Source organism: Phoca vitulina, unplaced genomic scaffold, assembly GCF_004348235.1.
Source record: "Phoca vitulina isolate PV1807 unplaced genomic scaffold, GSC_HSeal_1.0 scaffold60, whole genome shotgun sequence".
Taxonomy (NCBI): Eukaryota; Metazoa; Chordata; class Mammalia; order Carnivora; family Phocidae; genus Phoca; species Phoca vitulina.
The window spans coordinates 6,977,204-6,995,097 of NW_022589763.1; the positions used below are offsets into that span (position 1 = coordinate 6,977,204).

At 52.3% G+C, this 17,894-nt stretch overlaps 1 protein-coding gene across 1 annotated transcript in view; it reads left to right on the top strand.

Moving 5' to 3' along the window:
- Positions 1-17,894, top strand: part of CLCN4 (chloride voltage-gated channel 4) — a 67,658-nt gene that overhangs the window by 10,020 nt on the left and 39,744 nt on the right. The window contains exon 3 of the mRNA XM_032391084.1: positions 16,056-16,210. Coding sequence (XP_032246975.1) covers positions 16,067-16,210 — 144 coding nt within the window. The 5' untranslated portion in view covers positions 16,056-16,066. The remainder of the gene's footprint in view (positions 1-16,055; positions 16,211-17,894) is intronic.

A 17,894-nucleotide genomic window follows, 5' to 3' on the forward strand; every position in this document is an offset into this window, starting at 1 on the left:
GGTCTTGGTGCCGTTCTTGAGAGCAGAGAGCCTGGTCGTCGGTTGCATTGGAAGTTTGAGACCCGAGCCTTCACTGTCAGAGGGGACTGTGAGCCCTCCCGAAGTCCCACGGAGGCCCTCGACCTTCTGAGGATGGTGTCGGGCCCGCTCGGAGGCCGCGGGCCGCGTGGGGTCTGGCCGGAGGGAGAAGCGCACGCACCTGCCGCGTTCCGTTCAGCCGCTTGGGAAGTGCGCCCCTCGCCCGGCGGCCCGGCACCTGCCGGCTCCCCTCTCGGGGCCGGGGCTGCCCCCCTGTGCTCGCCCGGCAGGTCGAAGCTGGCTCCCTGTGGGCCGGCTCTGTTGCCCTGCCTCTTGGTTCTTCGTTTCCCTTCCGGCTCACTGTGAAACAGTTTTCCTCCCTCCCTTGTACCCCTGGTTGGGAGGGCTTTGTGGTGAGTAGACAGGAGCGCCGACCGCAAAGATGACAGACGAGCTATTTTTCCTCTTTGCTTAGTCATGCCTTCCACCAGCACCCCTTTTGCCCAGAACCTTCGAATGGACCACGTGTCAGCCCTCACCTTGGTAACCCAGTTAAGCCACCCGGTGGCCTTGTTCTGAGAGCTCCAGGAGGAACACCCCAAAGCCGCGTTCGAGGACCGCCTGCATTTAGCCTTTACAGAGATCTCGAGTGTCTGTTTAAATTTTATTTATACCCCACCTAAGCAGAAAATGGGTTGTTGTGGAGGAAAGGGTCAATGGAAGTTCCGTCTGAAGAGGTCCCCGGAGCGGGAGGGACCCAGAGTGCTCTTTCCCACCAGCACTGTCTTCAGCAGCTGAATCGTGGCCCTCCGAATTCATACGCTGGGGTCCCACTGGGACCTCCGAGGGCAACCCTCTTTGGAAGTAGGGTCTGTATAGAGGTAATCAAGTTGAAATGAGGTCATTAAGGTCGCTGTCCTCCAGCATGGCCGCGGTCCTGGTAGGAAGAGGAAGGCACGGAGACAAGACCGCGGGAAGGGACGTGGGGAGAAGACCGCCCTCTGCAAGCCCAGGACAGGCTGGGACAGGTTCTCCCTCGGCGCCCTCGGAAGGAAGCGACCCTGCCGTCCCTTTGGTCTCTGACTTCTGGCCCCAGAGCTGTGGCACAGGACATGTCTGGGGCCCTTTGTTCGGGCAGCCCGAGGGGACTGGCATGGCAGCATTTTCAGAGGTCAGAGGGCAGCCCTGCGCGTTTGCCTTCACGTTAGGTCCGCAGGAGCTCCGCACAGTCGAGGCGAGGAGCGGCCAGCAGCGCCCTGTCAGTGGAGGCAGGTAGCTCTCAGGCCTGGAGAGGACCAAGGCCTGCTAGGCTGTTGGGGAGGAAGGGCCCTTGGGGCCTGGGCTTGAATCTGGCTCCCCACTCACCTTCCATGCGACCTGAACCTGTGACCGAACCTCTCCTCTGCCTCAGTTTGCTTATCTGTGGCGTGGACCTGAGGGTGACAGTATTTAATGCAGAGAATGTCAAGAGCCCGAGCGACTGAGTATATGTGAAGTGCTAAAAATGGTGCCTGGCACACGGAGTCCTATAAAAAGTTGTTCTTGGGGCGCCTGGGTGGCTCAGTCGTTAAGTGTCTGCCTTCGGCTCAGGTCATGGTCCAAGGTCCTGGGATCGAGCCCCGCATCGAGATCCCTGCTCAGTGGGAAGCCTGCTTCTCCCTCTCCCACTCCCCCTGCTTGTGTTCCCTCCCTCGCTGTGTCTCTCTCTGTCAAATAAATAAAATCTTAAAAAAAAAAAAAGTTGTTCTTATTGTGAGGAGGAGTCTCTGGGGAGACTCTCATTCCTTGGCCCTTGACACCAGGAACACAGAGACTCAGGCCTCCCTTCCCTGCTCTGCGGTGGGGATGTGAGAACACTGAGTCTATTGTGTCACTTGAGGCCACATGCAGTTGGCCTCATCCCCTTTCCAACACGCAGGCTGTGTTCCCAATCGTGACAAATAGCTGTGTGGCCCTGGGGCCGTCGGAGGCATGCCATGGAGGGAGGGTCACGGTCCCGCACCAGCTCCCCAGTCCTGTGGAAGCCAAGCTGTAACCGAAGGAGTGCGATGTGCTGGGAGCTTGGAGGCGGGCCAAGGAGGAAGGAGGAAGATTGGAGGGAAGAAGGAGGCGGGGAGGAGGAGGAGGAGGCCCTCCCCTGTCTCTTTTGGCTCCAGGCAAAGGTTAATTTTCAGTCTTTCTGCCTATCCTTCGACTCTGAGCTTCCCTCTCTTTGGGACTCGCATTGGACCTGTGGCCCTGGGCCCCTCGCCACATGGCCACCAGGGGGCTCCTCTCTCAGTGCCTCTGGGGAGCCCAGTCTGGAGCATCGGCTGGAAGGAGTGAATGAATCATGGCCCCTCATCTAAAGGTGTCTGCATTTTAAAAAGCGAGAGTCCGTGATCTCAAATGAATTTGAAATTGGTGTGGTTTCCAGCAAGGTGGAGAGGTGAGATGAGAAGCTTTGACTGGTGTGGGAGCCAGCCTCCAAAGTGGGCCCCAGTGACCCCGTCTCCTGGTGCTCAGGCCCGCATGCGGTCTCCTCCCACACTGGTCACTCGGGGCTGACCTGTGCGGCCAGCAGGGGACCGTGCAAGTGACGCCGGAGGCCTTCCACGGCTGGGTCACAGGACACTCTACTGCCTCCTCCTTGTTCCCTTGGATCAGCTGCTTTGGAGGAAGCCAACTGCCGGTCCTAAGACACGCTAGCAGTCTTGCCGAGATGCAGGAGGGAGCGGACCTGAGGCTTCCCAGCAGCAGCGAGCACCGACTTGCTAGCCCTGTCTGGGAGCCAGCTTGTAAGTGGGTCCTCTTGACCCCATCAGGCCTTTTCAGATAGCTGCAGCCGTGGCTCACAGCTTGACCACACCCCCTGAGAGAGATCTCAAGCCGGAAGGATCCAACCAGGGGCGCTGGGGGGGCTCGGCCGGTGAAGCGTCTGCCTTCGGCTCAGGTCATGATCCTGGGGTCCTGGGATCGAGCCCCGCATCGGGCTCCCTGCTCTGCGGGAAGCCTGCTTCTCCCTCTCCCTCTGCCTCTCTCCCCTGCTCGTGTTCTCTCTCTCTCTCTCAAGTAAATGAATAAAATCTTAAAAAAAAAAAAAAAAAGAAGGACCCAGTCAAGCTGCTTCTGAATTTCTGACCCACAGAAACTGGAAAAATCATACGTGTTTATTGTTTGAAGCTGCTAAGCTCTGGGGTAATTTGTTTCACAGCATTGGATAGCGAATACAATGGTAAGAACCCAAACTTTTGTGGGAGGGGGGCCTAGCGCTGGCCGCTCCTTGGGCCAGCTCCCCAGGCTGTGGCTGCCTCCCTCTTGCCCCTTCTGAAGCTCCACTCTTCTCTCATTGCTCCATATTTGTTCATTTGTTCATGCTGTGGTCTCTCTCCCTCTCTCCCTCCCTTCTTCCCCTCATCCCACCCTCTATCCGGTGAGCTTCATGCAAGGTTTGGGTATATTCATTGTAAGTTGGGGGGTATTGATGATGAGTTTGAGGGTGTTGATTTTTTTCATTTTCTACAATGTATATGCCCGTATTCATCTGCATCGCCTGGAGACTTGGTGCAATAACCCCCAAATGCCAGTGGGGATTGGATGTCTGGCTGTCACCGCGAGCACCCAGCATTTGCCAGTGTAGGATGTGGCCGTCCCCCCTTTACCTCTCGCGCGGGGGAAACGTGTCCTGACCTGTCATGCAGCGTGGAGCCCATATCCTCTGCCCACTGCACGGCGGGTCGCCCAACCCCAGGGCCTTTGCTTTGTCAGAGAGTTCAGACTTTTCACGTGAATTATTTCGGTGGGAGGTCATTTTTGTAAGAGCTGATGTGATAGATATTTCAAGAGAAAAGAAGGTATGTCACAGGCACATCAAGGAAGTGTCGCAGCGGGCCAACTACGAGTCTGCCTTCGGTAACGTGAGGCAGTGCGACTTAATTCTCGTTGCCCTTCACTAAAGTTTGTCCTGAAATACATGTGCAGAAAAGTGTGTAAAGCCGAAACGCACAGCTTGCTGAGTTGTCACCCAGTGAACACACCTGGGTACCCAGGGCCCAGATGAACTGGAACATGACCGGTCCCCAGAAGCCACCTGCAGGTCCCCTTCTTCGTCACTTCCCAGCCCAAGGGCATCTGCTACTACAGATTCGTTGTGCTCGCTGGAACTTTGTATGAGTGGACTCGTGTACCCCTTCATGTCTGGCTTCCGTGCGACGTTAGGGTTGCAGGCCTCATCCTTGTTCAGTGCGGGTAGCGGTGCACTGTTCGGCCTCACGGTTGGATGGAGCTGCCGAGTTTTCTCTGTACAGGGTGTCTTGTTTCTTTTGCTGCTTTTAGGATACCCTCCTTTTCACTGGTCTTAACAATTTGATTATGATATGCCTTGGTGTGGTCTGGTTTGCTTATTTATTTACTTCTGCTGGTTGGGGTTTGTTGAGCTTCTTGTGTCTGGGATTGTAGTCTGATAGTTGAAATCTTTGTGTAGAACTGGAATGGCTACAGGGCGCCTGGGTGGCTCAGTCGTTAAGCGTCTGCCTTCAGCTCAGGTCATGATCCCAGGGTCCTGGGACCGAGCCCCGCGTCGGGCTCCCTGCTCTGCGGGAAGCCTGCTTCTCCCTCTCCCTCTCCCCCTGCTTGTGTTCCCTCTCTCGCTGTGTCTCTGTCAAATAAATAAAAATCTTTATTAAAAAAAAAAAAAAAAGAACTGGAATGGCTCTAGCAAATGTTCTGGCCAGCTAATCAAAATTTATTCCAGAGAAACGTCTTGAGAGAGTTTAAAGGGAGTTTTCAACCCACGTCCCTCTCACCTCCTCCACTTGGATAAGAATGGCGAGGAAGGGTTTGCCTAAAGGAACTGTCGGCTCGCGGTGCTTTTAGCCACCACACTGGGTTCAAAGTCCGCTCCCGGGGCCCCAGGGATTCGGTGTCAAATGCCTGGGGTTGGGCATCAGCCAGGCCACAGGGCAGCTGCACTGGGGGAGGAGATCTGTCTGCGTATTTGTCAGCTCAACTTTTTCCACGGCTGAAAAATAATAAAGGAAAATCAAGACGAATTGAGCAGTTAGGATAAAAACCTACAAACCTAGTAGGGAAAGCTCGTCATGCTCTTCAGACTTGCATTGTTATAAATCATAAAACTGTGGGATGGCGCGTGTGAAAGGTGACATATAGTCAAAGAAACGTTTTAAAGCCACTCGCATTTTACACGTGTAGTGACTTCAGCTTGGTTTATATATTCTTTTCGTCCTAAGTATATGCACAGATAAAATCTCTCTTGTATGTATTATTGAGCATGTCTATGCAGTGATGTTAAAAGCATTTAACAGGGGGCGCCTGGGTGGCTCAGTCGGTTAAGTGTCTTGTCTTCAGCTCGGGTCATGATCCTGGGGTCCTGGGATGGAGCCCCGCGTCGGGCTCCTTGCTTGGTGGGGAGTCTGCTTCCCCCTCTCCCTCTACCTGCCGCTACCCCCTGCTTGTGCTCTCTCTCTCTCTCTGTGTCAAATAAATAAATAAAATCTTTTTTTAAAACAAAGCATTTAGCTGACTGTTCTATAGAATCTATATCTATAGATGGATTATAGTATTAGTAATGCTTTTTGTAGAATAGAGATAGTATGTGGTGGTTGGCTAAGCTTTTTTAGGTTTAGTGGATTACTATAGAGTGGGCCTCAGCAAACGCTTGTCAGATGTCCAGATAATAAATAAGGGTGAGTAACAGGCCTCTGACCTCAAGGAACTCACAGTCCGATATGGGAGGAAGCAAGCTTGTAAGTAATTCTTCCAACAAAATGCTATTGATAAATAAGATTGACACTAAAAATATTAGTGATTAAGACACAGTGGGAAGGATGCAGGGCACGCAGGAGAGTGGGGAATAGGAGGGGACAAAGGGTGAAGGGGCTGGTGGTTCTCCAAGTGCAACCTGTGGGCCGGCAGCATCAGTCAGCCTCCCTGGGAGCTTGGTAGAAATGCAGATCCCTGGGCCCCACCCCAGACCTGCTGAAGCTGAGGGGGGTGGGGGGTGGGCCCTGGCCAGCTGCGCTGGTCATGCGGACGCACGCTGGAATTTGTGCATCTCCAGTCGAGGCAGTGATCAGGCACCAGTGTTCTGTGGAGGAGCGTAGGACAGGCCGTTTTGATGCTCAGCTCGCCCCAGAATTGCTCGAGGCCGCAGCACAGCCCGGACCCCCCGTGTTGGTGGACTCTTCATCCGCTGCAATCCACTGAGTGTATCCGGGAGTTTTCCTGAATTCTTACGTGGATGGGAAGTTTGACTTTGCCCATCGGTATAATTTATCCATTTTTTCTTTTATGGATCATACTTTTGGTGTCATTTCTGAGAACTTCTCGCTCAGCCCCAGGTCGCGAAGGTTTTGCCCGTTTGTGCAGAGCCATAAAAACCTCACTCATGGGTTTCAGAGGCAAAGGCGTTGCTGGTTGACACAGTAGAAAATGCCACGCTGCCTTCATGGATTCTCTCAGAATTGGCCCCGGAGACAAGGATCCCAGTGCAGGGAGCTTTGTGGGAGGTGCAGGGTCTCCTGGGAGGGGCATGGGGAAGCGTGACCCGGGAAAGAAGGCAGCCAGTAGAGGCTGGGCTGGTAATACAGCTCACCCAATAGGCGACTGGAAGCTAACGCTACGCTTTGGAAACTCTAGGAAACAGAGCTTGCTGTGTCCTGGGTCCCCAGGATCATCTCTGGGTTCAACTAGGAGTACTCACAGGACAGCATTCAGTTGTCTTCCTGGCTATGATTTATTATAGCAAGGCATATAGGGCAGAATCAGCAAAGGGAATAGGCAAGCTCGTTAGAGTCTCAGTACCCATGAGTTTATTGGAGGTTGGACCCACTGTGTGGCTCATTATCAAAATTCCAGTCTCTTAGAAAGAAAGCAGGAGTTCAGCATCAATAACATTATTTGGACAACCAGTGCAGGCACAGTGAGCCATTCTCATCAGTTCTGGGACTGGTGGGGACCCTCTTGAAATGCAAGTTCCCACATGCTAGCCGAGGGCCAACCTTGCCAGCAGGCCTTTCTAAGGAGAGCAGCCTCAGGCCCGCAGTGGTAAATCTTTTCTGCCTTATCAAACACATGCCTTGAAATGACTCCATTCAGGGAGTAAGGGAGTGGGGGTATTTATACACCAGTTCCTGAGAGCCATCAGTTAATACCTGCTCCTAATAACGCATTCAGGCATAGAGATCCAGTTGGAAATAAGCTGGAGCTTACTGGAAGGTTTTGAGGAATGTGGGTGGGGCACTGGCCGCTTCAAATACAGTAGTTATTCTAGAAATTGGGTGAGGACAGCAAAGCCACATGTACAGGGCAGTTCCTGTGCATGTGGTCACGTGCTGGTTTTATAACTGTGGGCGAAGAGACCAAAGTCAAGGCTTCCCTGTAACTTCCTTCGGGTGTGGCAGGAACTCCGTGCAGGCCATTGCTGGGCCTGGAGGCACAGGGAGAACCACAGATGGATACGGCCTCTCTGTGTCTTCCCGCTGGCTGGATGGGAAAGAGTGTGTGTGTGTGTGTGTGTGTGTGTGTGTGTGTGTGTGTGTGTATTGTGGGGACAGAAAATCCCGGTACATTTGTTATGTTTTTTATTTATTTATTTATTTATTATTATTTTTTTAAAGATTTTATTTATTTGACAGAGAGAGACACAGCGAGAGAGGGAACACAAGCAGGGGGAGTGGGAGAGGGAGAAGCAGGCTTCCCGCCGAGCAGGGAGCCCGATGCGGGGCTCGATCCCAGGACCCTCGGGTCACGACCTGAGCCTAAGGCAGACGCTTAACGACTAAGCCACCCAGGCGCCCCGTTTTATTTTTATTTTTAAATTATTTTAAGAAAATACTTATTTTAGAGAGAGGGAGAGAGTGTGCACGTGCAGGCGTGGAAGTGGTGGAAGAGGCACTGGGCGAGAATTGCAAGCAGACTCCGTGCTGAGGCAGAGCCCAGCACCAATGCTGGGGCCGGATGGGGGGCTCGATCCCATGACCCAGGAGATCAGGACCCTGAGATCATGACCTAAGCCGGCATCACGAGTCGGACGCTTTACGGACTGAGCCCCCCGGGCGCCCCCATTTGTTGTATTTTAAACTTCCTCTTTTAATCTTTGAATTCAGAGCAGCAGAAATGGCAGAGAAACAAATGTGTGCTACAGCCTCCAATTTCATGGCAAAAACCGTTTTCTTGCTCTGTCCACGTGAGCGGAGTAAGAGAACCAGGCTGTGTTGTGTGATCTGAAGCTAGCGTGCACCTGTATCGGATTACATTCCGGAAGTGTGTCGTGGTGCTGTGCGCACAGCGATCCTGGCTCAGAAAGAAGGCAGCTGGGTGGACGGGGTCTTCATTCGGCTTGAGGTCCTGGTTCCCTCCGCCTGTCAGCGAAGCGAGTGCGGGTAAGGAGCCGGCCTGGCCGCCCTCGGAGGGGAGACGAGACCAGGAAGGGGTGACGTTAGCTGGTCATGCCGGTGATCACGGGATCGCAGGCCTGGCACCGAGGTGACTCATCCAGTGCAGGCACATTTTGGGAAGCACTCGAGCCAGAGCGTGGGGAGAAGAGAAGCCACTGAAGGTGACAGAGGAGTGGCCGTGGGTCAGAGAGGAGTGGCCCTCCAGTCGCTCAGGGCAGGGAGCCAGAGCCGTGGGCTCTGGACGTACGAGGTTTCCAGAACCTGAGGCAAGATTTCCGGCTACAGGAGGCCAAGGGAAGGACAGCAGGTGAGGCAGGGCAGGGTGGGGGACGGGTCCTGCCCTCTCTTGGAGTGGAGGTGGGACTTACATGTTGAAGAGAGATGGCGGAAGGAGGAGGCCGTCCCCGCACGTGTGTCCTGGACCCACAGGACCTTCCCGGGGACTCCAGGGCACCTGGGCAGAAGGACGGCTAGCAAAGCAGCCTCCCTGACGGGGGGCCCCCAGCCTGGTGGCCGTTACCGTAGCGGCCAGTGCAAAGGGCTGCAAGACAAGGGACTTCGTAGAGGCTGCATGTGATGACTTCTGGAACTTCTGGCAAAGCTGTAGGAAGTGAAGCTTTTCTGAGGTTTTTTTGTTTGTTTGTTTTTCTTTTAGGTGCCGTCTGACCAGGATCTGGCTCTGAACTCCATATTCTTAGATCCTTTCTTCCTTGGGTCCTAAGCTTTTTGTGTGGTATCTTGTGACACTTTGTTAGAGCTGTGGTATGATCATATCTTTATTCACGAGCCAAGGGCATCTGGAGTCTTGAAGCATTAGGATAGCTAATTAGTTGGAGAAACTTCTGATTGTAGGATATAGAAACCTCAAAGTGTGTGTGTGTGTGCGCGCGCATGCGTGCATGTGTGTGTGCTTATGTTAGTGTTAGAAACTACCTTTTCAATTTTCCCAAAGCTTCCAGGTTGAAATGTTGCTAGTGAGGTCCTTTAGTTGCATTTTTGGGGTCTAGTCTGTTCATCAGTTGATGGCATTTGGGTTGTTTTCACATTTTGGCTAGTGGGAATAATGCTGCTCTGATCATTTGTGTGTAAGTCTTTGTGCGGACATGTTTTCAGTTCCCTTGGGTCTAAGCCTGCGAGTGGAATTGCTGGGTCACGTGGAAACTCTGTGTTTAACCTTCTGAGGTGCTGCCAGACTGAAATCCCTTTTCTTAGATGAGCTTTTTATGGAAGTAAATATCTATCTATAAAAATGCAAAAATCACGAGTGTACACCTCCATGAATTTTTGCCAAGGGAACTCCCCTCTGTAACCAGCACCCAGGTCAAGGAACAGAATGCGACTGGCCCCCAGAAGCCCTTTGTGGCCCCTTCCAGGCCGTACCCCACCCCTAAAGGTAACCACTATCCAGACCCTCACACCACAGATTAATGTTGCCTGTTTATGAACTTTATATAAATGGAATCTTTTATTTCCAGCTTTTGTCTTACATTTTTAGCTCGTGCACCATACAAAAAAAACTGACAGTTTTTCTGCCAGTATTCCTCTCCCAAATCAGACCACGTTGTCTTACTTGCCAGCTTCTCTATTAGCTAATTCTCAGATGACTTGGGCAGATGGAACAGAAAATCCGAACTCAGATGAAAAGACGCAGAGCCTCTCCAGTCCGGTGAGGGCCAGTGGCCACGGGGGTGAGGGCCAGGAGATGGGCCACCAGGGCGGGCACGGTAGAGACTGCTCCTGTCCTGGCCCCCTTTCCCCTGCCCGTCCCCTTGTGGTAACTTAGCTGCCATTCAGGCCTTAGCTCGTGTTTCCAGGGAGGGGCCGGGTGGGCAGTATTTTCCGCCCTGTGAGCCTCCCAGCCCGTGTCGCAGTCACTCCCCTGGGCCGTGGGAGCGCCAAGCAGCCCTAGGCCCGGCGTGACCGAAGGCGCGTGGCCGTGTGCCCCTGACTCTTGATTTACCAAAACAGGCAGTGGGTCGCATTATTGGGCATCGGCTCCTTCCCAGACCCCTGTCCGAGGTGCCAGAGCTACCAGCAGGCCTGTGCCCCTTACCTAGCCGCAGAAGCATCGTGCTCCACTGGGAGAAGGACAAAGACAAGTAGGCCACCTGAGTGCCCATCAGCTGACGAGTAGACGGAGAAAATGGGACGTGTACACACACTGGCCTCTGAAGCGGAAGTCCTGCCGTAGGCAGCAACATGGATGGATCTGGAGGACGTTACGCTGAGTGAAAGAAGCCGGTCACAGAAAGACATACTGCATCATTTCATTTATATGAGGCATCTCAAGGGGCTGAACTCATAGAAGCAGAAGGTAGCAGTGGTTCCCGGGGGTGGGCGGGGGGGGAGCAGAAACGGGGAGTCGTGGTTTGGTGTGTATAAAGTCTCAGTGATGGAAGACGAAAAATGTCTAGAGATCTGCTGTACGACCTTCTGCACGGGGTACCTCGGCCGTACCCTGGAAATTTGTTACGAGGGTGGATCTTGTGTTGTTATTTTGTTTACCAACCATTTAAAAACACGAGAGAAAAAGAGAATGCTTTTGATTGCCAAGGAGGAAGCCCCCGCTCTCTCTGGGGAAATTAATGCACGTGGCACAGAGAGTGTGGAACAGAAGAGAATTCTGGAGGGTGAATAGGGGCTTTCCCGTCAGGGGACAGGAGAGCTGTTCTAGGTAGAGGACACAGCACACTCAGACGAATGGGTTTCTGCCTGACATGCTGATGATCCTTACTAGTCTAGCATGGGGTGCTCTGTATTCAGTGCGGCCTTGATCAGACTTAGAACCTGTCCTTCTTTACCTTGATCTGGGTGATTTCCTGCTTCCGTTCATCTTCTAGAAACCGTTTTTTTATTGCCAATATCCGACTATGCGAAGTCCAGATTTCCTTTAAATGGCACAGATCCCTGTTTTGAGGGTGAGCCAACCCATCCAGAGTTGTTTTCAGTATCAAAGTCATAAATCACATCACTGATACTCTCACAGCTAATGCATGCTGTGTTCATTGGGTGCTGGGTGAAGTGAGTTTTACTGGACAGGGTCTGTTGTTATCATCTGCTGGTGAACACTTGGACCCCAGCCCCTTGGAGCCGTTATACTGCAAGACCAAACCGATAGATACTTTCTTGCCTGAAAGGATTGGATAAAAGATCTAGGTGTGCCGTGTGTCTTCCAGAGTCCCTTTGTGGGTAAGTATGGTTGGGTAGGAGAGATGCTATTTTGTCAGGCCAGATGCCTCCAGCATGAAATTTGATTCCATCCCATTTCTGTTGGCAGTTTTATCCTCCATCGTTGTTCCTGTCCTCCTCCCAGAAGTCCGTCCACGATGCCACAGCTCACTTATCTGTCTTCGTTGCTCCTCTCCCTCCGGAGCCCAAGTAACAGTGTTTAACACTGTTACATGACAACCTTCAAAAAACCCAATGGCTTGAAGCAATAACCAGTTATTTTTCTCACAGTCTGTGGGTGGGCTGGGTGATTTGATTGGGCCAAATTCGGCTGATCTTGGCTGGGCTCACTCAGGAATCTGTGCTTGGCTGGGCCTAGGGGACCTGGGATGGCCTTAGCTGAGCTGACCCAGCTTGATTCCATGTGGTCTCTCATCTTCCAGCGTTCTAGCCTAGGCTTCTCATGGCAGAGGCAGAGGTCCAAAAAAAAAAACCACCACCACCACCAAACAAACCAGCAGAGGCTGCATCACCTCTTGGGATCTGGACTCGCACATGCACGCTAGTCACTTCTGCTGTGTGTCACAGGCCAGTCCAGATTCAGTGGGTGGAGAAATAGACCCCGCCTCTTAATGAGGAGGACCCGGGAAGTCCCACTGAAAATGTGGTAGATCCAGGGAGGGGTAGAGAATATGGCCATTTTTGCAATCAGTCCACTGCATGGATCAGGGATCAGCAAATGTTTTCTGTAAATGGTCAAAATAGTAAACATTTCAGTCTTTGTGGGCCATATAGTCTTTGTTATAACTCCTCAACTCTGCTCTTGTAATGTGAAAAGCAGCCATAGACAATATATAAATGCCTGGGCGTGGCTGTGTTCCACTAAAACTTTATTTACAAAACCAGGCCACAGGCCAGATTTGGCCCACAAGCTGCAGTTTGCTGAGCCCTGACCTGGACAATCCAGACCAGGTAGGGATCTCAGATCCAGGTTCTAGGATGTTGTCCTTCCTGAAACCAAGGCCTTGAGGCCAGAAGCATGGGTGTCCTCTGTCAGCAGAAGTGCTCTTACTGGAGTGAAGAAATAAAAACAGACTGAGAGGAGCAAGGGCTCCTTGCAAAGGTACAAATGACTATTTGTATCCATTTGGGGTTGTTCCTTGTACCATAACGAACTTATATAGGTTAAGTCTATTTCTCAGCAAGTCCTTGGAGTTCACTCTTTGTCACTCCCATGTTTGACTGGATTCTCATTCCTTATCCATCCATATCTCCCAAATGGATTCTGGATAGAATTCTTTCCATTTTTCTTTTTCTTTTTTTAAAGATTTTATTTATTTATTTGACAGAGAGAGACACAGCGAGAGAGGGAACACAAGCAGGGGGAGTGGGAGAGGAAGAAGCAGGCTTCCCGCCGAGCAGGGAGCCCGATGCGGGGCTCGATCCCAGGACCCTGGGACCGTGACCTGAGCCAAAGGCAGATGCTTAACGACTGAGCCACCCAGGCGCCCCTCTTTCCATTTTTCTAACCCGGATGCCCTCTTCTTACACTTCTCCCGGACCCTCCTGTCTTTCTTAATCCCAGCGTCAGAAGTGACCTCAGCACCTCCTTTTGGGCTCCCAGGGAAGCCCCTGATTAGATCTACAAATTAGATCTTGTTTATTTTCCTTTACCAATTATGTGTCTAATTGTCACGACCATGACATGCTCCATCAAAATTTAAAGATGTTAACTGTTTTTGAGAGTGACTTTTTGATTCAACCATTATTTCCTGGAGTTGTTGCTTGACTAGAGATTTGGTTAAATTTCAGGTAACATGAACTCCCTTTTCATAGAATGTCCAAGTCTATGCTGTTCTTCTATCTGCCGGCCTGGTTTTTCTCACGAGGGCTGCCCATTGTGGGTCAACAGTCAGCTCCCTTATTTCTCCCATCAGAGATTTTCTGTACCACATATAGTACAAAGCTATTACCTTGTTTTTGTAGAAATGAGAACGAAATCTTTGCTTTCTAATTTTACTCCTTCCCCTTTATTATTGGTTGCTACTGACTTATGCAACATGATTCTTCCCTGGGTACTCATCAACAGGTATAGTTTTCAGCTTGGCATGGCTCAAACCTCAAACTTTTAAAGTTTTAAAGCAGCCGAGTTGCACAGACGGTCAATAAATCACTCGCTATCGCCACTTTATTGCTTGTAAGGTGATTACCCCGCTTTGCCCATAGCGACTTTTCAATTTGATTAAAATGCAGTTTCATCAGGTCGTGGTTGAGTCCTCCAGATATAAAAATACATAAAGCAATGAGAGAAGCCTATGCTCAAATATTTTTATAACTGCCCTTCACCTCTTTAACCATCTACTCCAGCACTTTTGTGGTCCTCGTCCTATAATTCAAATTTCCATGCTCTTTGCCAAAGTAATTTTTATTTAGTGCTTATTCCAACCTCTTGTCTTTGTGAGAGTGTATTATTTTTTTTCTGCTAACTGGTGGGGAGCATTGGTCCTGCTGCAAAGCATTTTCTTCGTCTCAAGTTAGCTCCTGTGTGATCTGTAAATCAGGCTCTGATGGTGGTATAACATGGAAGGTGTCTTGGTTTATTTGCGGTTGTTTTCCAGACCCAGGGAGCCAGGAGAGTGGGAGTGGAATTGTTATCTTAGGCAGGAAAAGGAGAAACTCTCAGCTTGGCTACTGTCCTGGCAGCAGGAGCCCTTTTGACTGTACGGAGGCTGGAAGTGTGACACCGGGGTGGGGGGGGGCCCTCTTCTCTGTCAGAGACTTCTCGTTGTGTCCTCACACGTTGGAAGGGGTGAGGGAGCTCTCTGGGGTCTCTTTTATAAGGGCACTAATCCCATTCCTGAGGGCTTTTTGACTTAGTCACCTCCCAAAGGCCCCACCTCCTAACATCATCACACAGGGGGATGGGATTTCTGGGGCACACGCACGTTCAGACCATAGCATGGGTCATGTGGCAGGCTGTCCTCTTGCCTTGTCCATCTCCAGGGGCCCCCCCTCCCCGCCTCCACCCTGCACCCCCTACACAGGGCCTCTGCCCTCTGCGGATTGCCTTGGCTTCCACCAGCGGGTTAATGCCTGGCCAGCATTGCACTCTGCTCTAGCTGTAGGGTTTGAATATCCTCAGTGGTGACACGTAGGCCGCCTGCCTGAGTGGTGCACTTTATGTCACAAGAGAACCAGTTATTGGTTCGGTTGCAGTGATTGGATTTGGAGTGGCAGGCCTCGACCCTGTTTGCCCCTCTGGCCCTCTCGTTTTGACGCCTTGCTTTTGCAGAACTTGAGGTTTTTCAGAAATGCGTGTGGTCGATCTTCTTACTTTGCGGTTCTGTATTTGTGCATTTGTCTACTCACTAAAATGTACTCGTAACCCCACATTGATACGTGCGGTACTCTCCCGGTTATTCACAGACATGTGCGTGTGCGGAGTGGCAAAAAGTCCGAGTCACCCGAAAGGCACCCTCCTGGCTCCGCCATCTTACTTCGGCTCTCCGACTATAAGCAAGTGTCCTTTGTACAGATTGTTTAGTGCCATGTTTTTCACATTTTTGTGCTTTTTTTTTTTAATTGGTAATTTGCTGTTTGTCGTGGGCCCGAAATGCAGGGCTGGAGTGCCCCTGGTGTTCGCACGCGCAAGAAGGCTGCAGTGCGCCTTGTAGAGAGAAGCCGTTGGGCAGATAAGCTTCACTGGGGTAGGAGTTGCAGCGCTGCAGCCGTGACTTCAGTGGGAGTGAATCAGCGGTATATATTCAAGAAGAGGTCTTCAAACAGAACCACAAAAAAGCAGGGTTGTACATTGCCTGGCTTACAAAAACGCGACCAGAGGCTTGTAGGAACCCAGCCCTGCGTATCACTTAGGGACATTGCTTCGGTAGTCACTAATTCGGTGTTCACGGGGACTTTATAGAATGGGATGGCTGCACATAACAAAACTTGACTGTGCTCCAGACCGAAGGTTGGTGTCTCCCCAAAATTCACGTGTTGGAACCTAACCCTCGACGGGATGGTGTTAGGAGGTGCGGCCCTTGGGCCGTGATCAGGCCGTGAGAGCTGAGCCCTCATCAGCGGGGTCATGTCCTTACAAAAGAGACCCCGGAGAGCTCCACCGTTGTTTCCGGCATGTGACGGCACCGTGAAGAGATGGCTGCCCATGAACCGGGATGGGGCTCTTCACCGGACACCGACCCTGCGGCGCCTTGATCTTGGACTTCCAGTCTCCAGGACTGTGAGAAATGCACTTGTGTTGTTTCTAAGCCGCCCGGTCTGCGGTGCTCTGTCAGAGCAGCCTGAGAGGACTAAGGCGGACTGGACCTACATTCCGTTACAGCAGAGCTGCCTGTGCGGGAGCAATTCCTTCTGCCTGGAAGGTAGCATGAGAAAATACTACGTGGGGCTTGTTCTGCCGTGTCTCTGCAGATGTCCTGAGTGACGGTTTTCATCCCAGGCTTTCTCTCCCAGGTGTAACTAGCATGGTCAATGCAGGAGCGATGAGCGGCTCTGGAAACCTGATGGATTTCCTCGATGAGCCATTCCCTGATGTGGGGACGTATGAGGACTTCCACACCATCGACTGGCTGCGGGAAAAGTCCCGGGACACCGACAGACACAGAAAGGTAGGTGGCAATCATAAAGACATGTCGAAGGGGCTCCCTTCAGGTGGCTGGGCCGTGCTTTCGTGGGGCAGTTGCTGAGGTAGGGTTAGGTCACATGTCACATACTGGGCAAGATTCTGAAGGGGAGAAGGGCTAGCGAGAGAGGCAGAGATGTGGACAGGTAATTACGAGATTACCCGCATTGGGTGGGAGGCTGCATCATGCAGAGGTATGGTGTGGAGGGCGATGAGGGGACTCCAGAACCAGACAAATCAGGTACATCCTGCCCTTGATGCTTTTAGGCTGGGTGACTTTTGGGGCGCCATTTCTAGACCCTGGTTTCCCCTCTATAAGGGTGGAGGCCATTATATCTAAAGATTGAGTGAGTTGAGTTGCCTGTATATGGAAGCACATACCACAGTGCCTGGCAGCTAGTTGGCGATCAATCTCTATTTTAGTGGCCACCATAAAGTTCGGTATAAGTGCTGCGGGATCATTCAGAGGGATGGTTAGGGAAGGGTTTTTTAGAGACGGTGACGTTTCAGTTGGGCCTTGAAGGTTGACTAGGAGTTTGCTAGGCAGAGAAAGGGGAAAAGATTCTAAAATCAGGAGGGGCCCTTTTTTAAGTCACAGAGGCATGAGAGAACACCGCACAGGAGGTGGTTCGGGAGCTCTGCGGCCTGGGGGAGGGCTCACAGGATGGGAGGACATGGGCAGGGCACCACACCGGGAATGACCAAGTAGGCCACGAAGATGAGTTTGGGTTTCATCTTCATGGTCACAGAATACAAGAAAAATGCATTGCAGAGGGAGAAACAGGAAGCTTGAAAATCAGTTCAGGAGAAAAGAGGAAGAAGGTCTGACGAAAGGCAGCGAAGTGCAGATGGAGAGAGGCTCAGGGTCAGGAGTTATTCAGAGGAGCCCCTGACAGGATTTGGGGTGGGGTATTGGGGATAGGCAGGGAGTGGAGTCCAGGATGAGGCCCTGGCCGCGGTTAGAAGGGGGGGATGCCCTTGTTGGCAAGAAGGAAGGAAAGGGGAGCAACAGATTTGAGGGGGAGGCCGGTGAGTTCTGTCTCAGCCACTTTGGCTTCGAGCTGTTTACCCAGCCTGCAGCTGGGGGTGGTTGGCAGGCGGCGAGAACTCTGTAGTTCAAGGGTGCGGTCAGGGCTGCGGTGCAGAAGGAGGAGGCCCCAGCATGTGAGTGGGTGCCGAAGCTTTAGAAGTGGCCGAGGTGGCCTGGGTGTGCACGGAGAGGGAGAAGTAAGGAGGGGGTCGGAACTCCGGGCCCTGCCGAGATTTAGCAGGTGCAGTGGGAGGTCGGCGGGGCGCCTGTGACAGACAGCTAGGAGAGGCAGGGAGAGGTGAAGGAGGGCAACCGGCAAAGTGGTCTCGAGCGAGAGGAGGAGAGAGTGGTGAGGCCAGGGTGGCCAGCCAGGTCACTCTCCGTGGAGAGGTAAAGTAGGAGGCAGCCCCACAGCCTGGGGACTGTCGGCGGCCTCAGGGAGAGCACCTTTCGAGCAGGACAGGGAGTGACGTCCGGGGTGCCGCTGGGTCCCATCATTTCCCGCAAGTTGGCGGGAGTGGGGTAGGGAGTCCGGAAGATGAGCCAGCCTCCTGGCTCCGGTGTGGAGGACAGTGGCAGAGGGGGCCGCCTCCGGCCCGGAGCGGAGGTTGCTGGACTCTGACCCACGGGCACAGTCCAG